This window comes from Sardina pilchardus, chromosome 2 (genome assembly GCF_963854185.1).
Source record: "Sardina pilchardus chromosome 2, fSarPil1.1, whole genome shotgun sequence".
In the NCBI taxonomy this organism is placed as follows: domain Eukaryota; kingdom Metazoa; phylum Chordata; class Actinopteri; order Clupeiformes; family Clupeidae; genus Sardina; species Sardina pilchardus.
This window is the reverse complement of record NC_084995.1, coordinates 16,556,927-16,568,497: the sequence shown is the minus strand read 5'-3', so window position 1 is coordinate 16,568,497 and position 11,571 is coordinate 16,556,927. Positions and strand designations below refer to the sequence as shown.

The 11,571-nt window shown below is 42.4% G+C and overlaps 1 protein-coding gene across 1 annotated transcript in view; it reads left to right on the top strand.

Annotated features, from left to right (window-relative positions):
- Positions 1-9,201: 9,201 nt before the first annotated feature.
- dok7b (docking protein 7b) overlaps positions 9,202-11,571 on the top strand; it is a 23,672-nt gene continuing 21,302 nt past the window's right edge. The window contains exons 1-2 of the mRNA XM_062520505.1: positions 9,202-9,268; positions 9,381-9,426. Coding sequence (XP_062376489.1) covers positions 9,215-9,268; positions 9,381-9,426 — 100 coding nt within the window. The 5' untranslated portion in view covers positions 9,202-9,214. The remainder of the gene's footprint in view (positions 9,269-9,380; positions 9,427-11,571) is intronic.

Here is an 11,571-nt window from a genome sequence, read left to right as displayed (position 1 = left end):
CAACAGCAAATATAATGCAAATGTTATGAAAATGATGATGACTAAAATGTGTGTGGTGAAAGGCTTGGTTTTTTTGCTCTGTTTATGTGTTTTTGCAGATGCTCTGAGCAGTAGAATGGAGCTGGTTTTATTTTGTATTCCGCTCTCCAGCCCATTTCATCCTCTTGTTTTCCTCGCGTCCTACATTCCCCTAATGCCCTTGCTCAGGGGCTGCGTTTTGTGTGCCGTTGAGAGGCTTTCTCCTGTGCGTTCGGGATGCATGGGCCCAGACCCAACTCTCTCTCTCTCTCAGTCTCTCTCTCTTTCTCTTAGTCACTCTTTCTCTCTCTGTGTCTCTCTCTCTCTCTTGACTGAATGCTTGGTTAGGCTGCCTTTGTGTGGCTCAGAGGCCCAGCTTTCAGCACAACAAAACGGGCCTCTGTTTCGCCCAGCAAATGTACACAACCTCGTCCAGAACCTCTCTTGTGTGTGTGTCCTAATTTGGCCATTGTCTTATCTCCTTCCCATTCAGGTTCAGTTTGGGGAGAAAAAGCCTGCAGAAGCTGATGTAATCATTGCTGCTTCCTCTCTCTATCCCTCTCTCTTTTTCTCCCTCAATCCCTCCCTCCCTCTCTCACTGCCCCCCTCTCTCTCTCTCTCTCATTGCATTAGTCCATTACTCAGGGACAAGGGGTGCTTGTTCTGTCCGTCAAACTGTTTGCAGACAGGGTAATGGCTTTTTCAGCATGCCCCTCTTTTATCTGGCCAGAGCAGACTACACAGTCGATGTTGTTTCAGTAGCCCCAACAGTGTTTTACGGTGCCCGTAATACCCGCCGCACTCTTGTAAAACTCATGTCACACACTTCTACTCCGCCATAGACATCTCGGTGTGTGGTGTCTGGTGAAACGTTAGCGTTAGCCTCCCATCCCCGCGCAGGCGTTTGATGGTTTGTCAGTGTTGGCCATTTGTCTTTGTTCAGGAAAGAAAAAAACATTAGACCATCCTTTCAGAGTAGATGAAATGTCTTAATTCTTCTGAATGGGAGATGAATATCTTTTAATGAGCTTTCTGAATGGCTTATTATCAGTGAAGAACATCATAATATGTTAATTGAATTTCAGAGGAACTGAGGAAACAATGGATTACAGCGCAAATATTCAGTCAGTAACTTGACATTGTAATATGTCCATAATACTTCCAGTAGCGCCAGACGCTCTTGAACGCTGCATGCACACTAAATCACTGTGGCATTTGTATACATCCGACGTGCTGCAGAGCTCCATCGATGGTCACATCATCTGATTGCTACTCGGTTTCCGAAGGCATCCATGCAGGTCTGACTAAGATATCCGTCTGTGTCTACTCTCTATGCGTCCATATTAAGTAAAACATGTCAGGAATACGCTGTGCTCTCTTGCCTAGTTGCCTTCTGTCTGGTCACACATTTGCAAGGAGGAGACTTGTTCATCTGCTCCCATTCCCACGTAGGCCAGTGGTAGGCCTGGCTCCTGCTCAAAGGCCAGAGCACCTGTGCTTCATCTTAGGCCATGTAACTATGCTGCGCATACACAGGCACCCAGAGAGAGATGATGATGAACAGGGCCAGCTGTGATCCTTCTGTAGCCATGGCATCTCACAGACGCATTCCTAACTACTTCTTCTGCCCTCCTGGACATTGGCACACATTTCACCTGGTTACACTGCCACAGACACACACACACACACACACACACACACACACACACACACACACACACACACACACACACACACACACACAGACACACACACACCCCTTAACTGTTTTATCAACAGCTGCCTTAACCCGTTTAATCCCAAATTTTTCCCAGACATGAAAATATCAAAATCATGTGTCTTGAGTAACCCTTTGAAGTAATCAATTACTATTTTTTAAAATTTTAATAAAAAAGTGGGTGAAAAAGAGTGTTTTATTTTCGGTCACAATTGTGACCGCTAGGCAACTACAGAGTCAGATTTTGGGGATTTTCTCTTTTTTTGACACATTTCTTTGTCCAATCATCTCATTTCCAATAAATTCCAAACAGAGATGATATGGGGACATTGTCCCAGGTCTGTTATTTACATTTAAATGTGTATCACAATACAATACTCAACATTGCCTCTGCAATTCTCTGCTATATTCTAAGTGTGCCGATTTTTACATAGAGAAGCCATTATATCACACTATTATACATAGCTATTGTAATAGCTGATTTTCTATGCTGTTCTTTATCTTAATTTTACTTTCAGTCATTACCTGCACATATCAGATCTAACTGACTGTCCAGATTTGATAATCATACCTCAAAAACAGTAAATCATTGTCCTCATTGACTACTATTTTACATATGTCACATATACAAACTAGGTGGTGGGGGGTATAATCAACTCGCCAGTCAGCCTGTTAGAGGCATAATGCCTAAATGTATGCTGAGACCTGCAATAGACATGAACAACCTTACCATGTTTACATAGAAAAGCCATTATATCATCTATATCAACTATATACCACAATGCAACAACCACCACATGTTGCAAAAAGAGATGTCGTTTGTCTGTTTATTATTGTAAATCAAGTTTTTAAGCCAAGTATACTTGCGTACACAAGAAATTTGGTTTCTGCATTTATCCCATCCGTGAATTAGTGAACACACATGAAGTGACATCCTAAGTTACCTGGTCACTTTGCTCCAAAGGCCTCATATTCATAAGGCTCTATGTCCCCAGTGTCCTATATCCTGGGACCTATGCTCATTCGGGTATCTACTATGTGCTTTATAATGCTGGAGGACCCTGGAAACATACAATGCTTGACCTGGAGAACACAGGACCCCTGTCCCTGATCCCAAATAACCCTGAGGAGCATAGGAGCCTGCTCTGACCTCAGTTATTGGCCTAATCTAGTGTCAGAACGGTGTGATATCCATTATTTTGCTCAATTTAATTCATTTTACTACTGGATTAAGTAAGGTTCTAAATACATAATAGGACACAGTCTGTAACGTGGACATACAATAGTGTCAGGACAGATTGATGAGACAATTATTTTTGATCACATGAAGCTGTGCTTCTGGTTTGTCTGCCTGGCCCCTGTGACATAGGCCCTTTACTGTGCATAAGTGTGTGTGTTGGGGGGTGGGTTGGGGGGCTGTTGGGAAAGGGGTGGGGAATATATTTTCTGGTAAGGTTGTTCATGTCTATTGCAAGTCTTTGCATACATTCAGCCAATTTGACTTCAACAGGCTGACTGGCGAGTTGATTACAACCCCTACCACCTGTGACATATGCAATATAGGAATAGGAATATAGTCAATGGGGACAATGATTTACTGTTTTTGAGGTATGATTGTAAAATCTGGACAGTCAGTTAGATCTTATATGTGTAGGACATTACTGAAAGTAAAATTAAGAAAAAGAACAACATAGAAAATTAGCTATTACAATAGCTATGTATAATAGTGTGATACAATGGTTTCTCTATGTAAAAATCGGCACACTTAGAATATAGCAGAGAATTGCAGAGGCAATGTTGAGTATTGTATTGTGATACACATTCAAATGTAAATAACAGACCTGGGACAATGTCCCCATATCATCTCTGTTTGGAATTTATTGGAAATTAGATGATTGGACAAAGAAATGTGTCAAAAAAAGAGAAAATCCCCAAAATCTGACTCTGTAGTTGCCTAGCGGTCACAATTGTGACCGTCTTCATGTTCACTCATGCTATGAGAACGCTGAACAAAGTTCACATATTTCATTTGCATCCCTCCATACTAGACACCTTAAAGATTATGTGTACCCAAACTCTTTGCCCTATTTTTACATAAACATACTTTTCTAAGCTTTAGTTTGGGAGCTTTTGGGTGGAAATTTTCTGTTCAGGGTGCAACCAAAACATAAGCAGCTCTGACCATGTGACAAATTACACTACACATTTGGCACTTCACATTTTTAACTGAGACCCTTTCAGGTTTCCATTTTTGGGGAAAATGTATTGATACTTCATACAATGACATCTGTAAAGGCACAGAAGCAAAAAAAAAAAAATCGGTCACAATTGTGACCGTTGGGATTAAATGGTCACAAACATGCAATGAAAAGCATAGACCTTTAAAACTATCTATCATCTGTTATGGAATCACATTGAGATGTTGCACCTGAAAGCAGCAGAACAGGTAGGTAATGCTAGTCATATTAAAGACATGTTGAGGGCAACAACTGGTCAAGAACAATGACTGAATAAATGAATGAGTGTCGCAGCAGTACTTGGACAAAAGCTTCAGAACTTGCAGTAAAAGCTTCCATCGTGTGGAGTATATCTCTTACCAGAGCTCCACCTAGTGGCAATGGCAAAATCTTCTCAATCCTGTTGGCAAGACCAAGTGTGGCAATGCTGATTAATCTGCATATACAGTACACACAAACTATTCATTTCAGAAATCCAGATGTATTTGTATTGTGCCGTACAAATCCCTTCCAAGCCCAGTATCTAGTAGATGAGAAGAGGCTCAAGCATTCCATGAAGCATTCAGCGCTTCTCGTGCCCATGCTAAACATGGACTTCACAAAAAGTAATTACGCCAAATCATCAAAGGACGTTTAGCTCCGAGGCCTTCCTATTAGCCTCTTCAAGTCTGTGCCTCTTTGGTCAAAGCAGCTAGATTGGTATTGGACAGCGTTGTGTGAATTATTCAGTCATGCTTATTGGAACAGAGAGAAGGTTCTGGAGCCCATGCTTTGTTAAAGGAAATGAGTGCATCAATTCCCTTTATGTAGCATAGCAGGAGACTGAAGCTGAATGGAGCATAATCACTTCTGTGATGAGAAGTGCAGCAGCGATCATAACCTGCTCATCTCTGTTTCTCTCTCTCTCTCTCTCTCTCTTTCCTTCACTCTGCCTGCCACTCGTTTCATGTTATTGTAAAGAAATGACAGTTAAGGATGTGCATGATTTTCCTTTTGGACCTCTGACATAACACACAAACACACACATGCACATGTAATTACGTCTCCTTAGGGGGTCTCGTGGTTTGTCTAACAGTTTAAAAAAATCCAATTATCTACCTCATACAGAGAGAGAGAGAGAGAAGTTGGAAAGGATGCATGATAGAGTGGGATGAGTTGGAGAGAAAGGAGGACAGTCATTAGACATGCTGTAGAATGATGCAGAGCTGAGGCCTGGCATTAGGGCGGATAGTCAAGATGGATAGGGGGCAAATCACCGTTGAAATAACTTGACCTTTCTATACATGGACGCTGGATACAAGAGATGTGTTTAGCATTTGAAAGCAGCTGATGTCCGATGGAGGTAATTTATTAGATTATCAAGATTATTTGTCTATGCCATTGCTTTGTAAATGAGGGCCATCTGTAAGGGGCCTTGACAAGTTGTGTTGAGGATACAAGATAAAAAAAATCGAAATCAATTCAATGAGAAATAAATGGCCATGTGTGTTTGTGTGTGCACAAGTAATGCACTCAAGTCGATGTCCATAGCACAGTGGGGTATAGGCTTTGTAATGACATTTGGTTCACTGGTGATAAATGTCAGCAGACCTCCTGGAGTGTGTGTGCGTGTGCGTGCATCTGTGTGTGTGTGTGTGTGTGTGTGTGTTGCATAGCCAACCTCACAGCAGGTCATTGCACACACTAACTTAATTTTGTCATCACGAGTATACATTCTGTGCAGAGTTCATTCTAAGAAATGTGGTCATAGCTATAACTAAATACTGTATAATGCAGAATTGATATACATGTGAAAGGAAGAAGAACAGCAGCTTTGTATGCAAGACCATGGACATTAATTTCTCTCTCACACACACACACACACACACACACACACACACACACACTCACACAGAGTGAAGAATGTGGATCAGTGTAGCAAATAAATCACCAACAATTTGGAAAGGAACCGTACTGGAGCATCCCGTTCCTTATAGATCTGTGGATGATACTTGAAGCGGGCAAAAGAATAGACCAGTGGTGGTCACCTTCATTTAAAGAGCTAGGTCTATCTGACTTAGCGCTGGGATTCACTAGGATTTAATTACGATCTCATGATTGCACTGTCAGCGTGGACCTCCTCCTTCTCCTCCTTCAGTGGAGGTCACATAGCCTGAGTTACGCATATGCACGTCACGTGGAGGCCTATTGGTTCGCTCCACGCCTCTTTGTTTCGCCTCTTCTATCTCTCCCTCCACCCCACATACGCTATCTCTCATTCAGCCCTTTCTCTCACCTCTGTCACTTGCTGGGGTCTGTATCTCTCCTCAATCAACCTCTCTCTCCCTCTTCCCCCTCCCTGTCCTTCCAGTAGATGGCAGTGCATGTTAATGACTCTGAGGGTATAGAGCCCCCCCCCCCCCCTACACACACACACACACACATACACACCCTCTCCCTGTTCCCAAGAGGCTTGCTTCCAGTAGAGTGAAGACATGTTTCCATTCTGTGCATATACGCATATACTTAGTGACCTTCCCTGCCCTGGCAGACAGGCACACTATATATGCTAATGATCACACATCATCACCGAATGTGTTATTAAACACACATATCTTTAAAAAGACTTTCAGTCCTGTGAAGATACAGTCCTATGAAGCGCTGTTGTGAAAGGCCTTACATTTCAGCAGGTTAGCAACAACAAGAGGCCCTATTAATGGCTTTGTTGGCAAGGCTTTCGGGCATTCATGCAATCGATCTGGACCGGAGGCCACTCAAAGCTGTAAGATGAAATGGACAGACAGACAGAGGTGTTTTGGTCAATTACACATCCTGCTTTCAAGGGGAACCTGGAAGGGGGGTAATACATGCGTGGGCTCAAGGTTAGAACAGTCTGACCTTGAAGTGTGTGTTTGTGTGTGTGTGTGTGTGTGTGTGTGTGTGTGTGTGTGAAAGAGAGAAATAGAGGGAGAAAGAGTGTGTGTGTGTGTGTGCGTTAGAGAAAGAGGGAAAGTGTGTGTGTGGTGTGTATGTGTGTGTGGAAGTGCTCTTTTGTGGTCAGAATGGAACATGGTTAGCAAGGCAATCCTGAGAAATTCTGATGCCTAACTTTTTGCCATATTAGGAATTTTTGAAATTCAGACCACCATCACATGCCCCAGTATCCACACACACACACACACAAACAAACATAAATGTAGACACTTCTTACTTGATGTTGTCCCCCTCTACACCCACGCTCTTCAGGCAGAGACAGGAGATGGCAGGAGGAGCGCTCCAGGGGTCATAAGCCCTCCCAACACAAGAGGGCGCCATCAGTACCTCCTCCACCACCACCACCACCACCAGCAAGAGCAGCTCCTCCACCCCCACCCAGGGCTCGGTCCCGCGAGCGATCCAAGAGGAGCTCCTCGTCCGCGGGCCGCGCACTGGACGTGGACCGCGTCCACTCGGAGCCCAGGGGCAGGAGGCCGAGGGACGCGGAGCTGGGCCCCGGGACGGAGCGGGTGGTGGGGGACCTGCAGGGGCGCAGGGGCCGCATGAGGACTGGGGTGTACCAGACCTCCAACCTGCCCTCCCTCCTGCCCGTCAGAGCCCAGCAGCAGGACAGCCAGGCGGACAGGGGCAAGCCCAAGGCCACCTTCGTCTAGCGGCCACCAAGGATGGGGGCGAACACAACAGCCCACCAAGGCAGCCACAATTACGCGTCTGTTTGTCTGGTGCCTTGTGGTCCATGTACTTGTTCACTATGGTTAATGCAAAGACTTTTCACTAACTCTTTGCCACCAAAATGGAGACCTGTCAAGCACAGACATTTGCACATCATGCAACGTATTTTGTAGGTTTTAATTCACAATGTACACTGATCCTCTTTCATACAGTTGAAATGTTTTTTAGATTAACAGAAAATAATTTTGTCAATTAGCAGTGTTACACTTAAGAATACTGCAAAATGAAGTCATTAATTAGGGCACAAAGGAAACAACATGCTGAATATTATTTACAAATTAAACATTGTAGAATGGGTGCAAATTTTATTCTACTGTTGAGCAGTTAACAAACTTGGTGGAGAAGCCTCCTGTTCTCTCTGAATGTTAATGGCGATGGTTCATCTTTGGCTCTGTTGTACTGACCATCTGGACTAGAAACTGATTCTCACTGGCCAGATGCTCTCCTGGGAAGAGCTCAGACAATAGATCAGTAATATGAAGATGTGTGAGGTTTGAAGGAAACAATGAAAGAAATATAAAATGAAGATTAGCAAGAATTGAACTACTCATAATAAAAGGAAACAGCACAAAAAGGCAGAAATGCGAAGACAGCCCTCGAGGTCCTGAGTCATTTCTGGTGGAGCAGCAGAGGTCTTCATTTACCCGTCACACATTTGTCAAATTAAAATGTTACGGTCTGTTGGCTCATTGTTATTCTTTGTGCTGTGGACAGGCAACGGCCTCCGTAAAGCAAAACAGAACGCTGATTTAATGCAGTTTGATGTGTTCACAAGAACTCTGTGATGGCAGGAGATGTGGCATTTTTACAGTGATATGGTGACTAACAAAATCAACACACACGTCACAGTCCTGTCACAGTGTTGTGCATGTATCATGAATGCACTTAAACAATATGAGTTAGTGTCTCAAAAGCAACCCATTCCTGGAAATAAATAATTTCATAATGTCATGAAAGAAAGAGATGCAATATCAGACTTGGCATAAGTCTATTTGTTGTTAGGCCTATATTTGTTCACTTTGAAAAGTGGTTGAGCTGCAATGTCACATACTGTACATCAATGTCAAATGTCATTTAGCTTTCATTGTCTTTGACAATGTTCAAATAATGAAATGGAACATCTTCATTAAAACTTTAAGTTATACTGTATTGGTGTAGATTGCTACATGCATTATCTAGGCTATGTTAGACTGTATAGAGAACAAACATTCTTGAAATAGCTGGCAAATTTTGAGTCATTAAAGTTTAATTCAATTTAGTGCCTTTTAAACAAACACAGTGACACATGCTGACAACTGGTCAAGAAGGTTGGGGCGCCTAGTTTTGTGTGTGTGTGAGTGTGTGTGTTTGAGAGAGAGAGAGAGAGAGAGAGAGAGAGAGAGAGAGAGAGAGAGAGAGAGAGCTTGGGTGGTGGGGCCGAGTCTGTATACCACCAGTGAAGACAGCTATTAAAGTTATTTTGAAAGTGACCCCCTCAGACTCTAGCAGAGCAGCGACGCAGACCGCGCACAGCTGTTCGGAATCATGACAGAAGATGACGGATACCGTTGTAGTGGAGGGCCAAGTTAAACTTCGAGATGGGAAAAAGGTCTCTAAACATCATGGATGGAATATATTGTGCACATTTCCAAGTCGGCAATGCCGTGGTAATATCAAAATAACCGTGTGTGTTTCTATTTTGGTTTTCCTCTAATGTCCAGTGGAGAAACAGATGGGTCGTTTTGAGGAAGCCGTCCCCAGTCGCAGGTATGGCGCTAGTTTGCTAGTTTGACAAACTCAGGACAGATAGATGAAAGCTGGAGTAGCCTGTGCCTTTTGCTGGTCTATTCTAAATGTTTCATTTATTGTAGGCTACTAACCAGGATTAGCGGCGCTGTCACTATTTTGTGAATGAAATAGATCTTTGGCATCCAAATGCACAAGCTCCAATTTCATTCTATTTGCACGTGGGTCAAGTGCATTTATGATGGAACTTGCAATAACATTGCATATCATTAAGCTAATGTTTGTTGTGATATAGCCTAGGGCCTAGGCTATAGGCCTAATGCTATTTATTTGTTTCTTTTTTATGATAATTATTTCGATCAAAGCTATCATTAAATCACTGAGCTCAAAGCTCCCGCGTCATATGAGGCTAGGTTTTAACTGGCAATAATTTGCTATTATAAATAGCAAATAACATTTAGATAACATTTACCACAATTTGTGTACGCATTTAGATAGGCTGTGTGATTCAATTGATTTAAATGTGTAAACAAAACTTAAGTCAGCCTGAATTACCAAACTATTTTTACAAAACTGTAAAACTTGGGTGGCTTGCCAATATGTGTTGTGTTAACTTGTCTAGTAGCTGTCAAATCTATAGGCTGTTCTTACGTAATTAGTGATGATAGCCTATACTTGCTAAGCACACACACACACGCACGCACGCACGCACGCACGCACGCACGCACACACACACACACACACACACACACACACACACACACACATACACACACATACACACACACACACACTCACTCACTCACACACACACACACACACACACACACACACACACACACACACACAGAGAGAGAGAGGAGAGAGTGACACACACTCACACATTTTTGCAGTTTAATAGTTTAGTCCACAGCTGTTTGGTCGGATCAGGACTGTGGCCTGTTATGACAGCTGTGTTCTCCCACACTCTTCCTGTATTAGCGGTATTAACCAAAGTCAGATGACGTAGTGAAATCCTCTGTGTCATGACGACAGTGTGGTCAAAGCAAACAAACTTCAGCCTGCATGTTTTATTCAACACTGTACAGTGTTTGCTCTCATAAAAAAAAAAAAACAGTTTCTCTAGACTCCAGAGTTGTGCTACAAACTTTTAGGCTATTCTTCAGGAGAACTGTACTACTGGGCCTACAGAAGCTTTTACTGTAATATAAAGTCATATCATTATAAAGACAGTCTATCTAAACAGCACAATTTTTAAGCCAATATTTTAATTTGAATATGTGTTTTCTTAGCTGAATAAGTCACTCGGTGACAGTACTGGTCCTTTTTGTCATTTTTTGAGGCAGCCCAGAAGCAAGTCGAAGTCTTGCAATGGACAATGCATGTATATTTTGCAAGAAACTCCACTAAAGTAATAAATTAACTCCAATATTACCAAGTAGTTTATCAGCTAGTGGCACATGGGCTATATGTGAATAGTGGATGAATGAACCATTTATTAAAGGGCGTATGTTAAATACATCCAATATCAATTCAACTTACTGTAATGCAAAGTAAACATGGGCAAGTACATTACAACAAGTTAGATGCCAGTTGAACAACGTAAACGCAGATAGAACAGATAAACCATGACGAGAGAGAGAGAGATGGATAGATAGATAGATAGATAGATAGATAGATAAATAGAAAGAGAAGACCCTTCCAAGCATGAGCAGAGAAAGGAAGGAAGGAAAGAAGATGCCCCAGAAGAGAGCAAGAAGTAAGGGAGACGGCCCCAGAAGAAGAAAACAGTCTTCTTATCCTCAATACAGTATCTATAGGTTTGAGGATAACAATATCCTCCTACCCAGCTGGCCTTTAGTTGCTCAGCTGGTGTGGGAGGGGGAAGTGTGCAATTCAGATTGCATAATATAGACTACATTGAAGGTATTGATCTACAACTATACAGAGGAATGGATTGTAATTTTAAAACTGATAAATCTGGTCTTTGATGATTGGCTGAATCGCGTTCGATGCCAGTGTAAAACTCAACACAAACATACACCTTATTTCGTTCTGTAGTAATGCGCTTACACAACTTACACAAAGAGTCTTGATGTTGCATGGCAACCATTCAGATAGAGGAAATATGTTTCTTGGCGGAACAATGATTATCTATGAAATCAT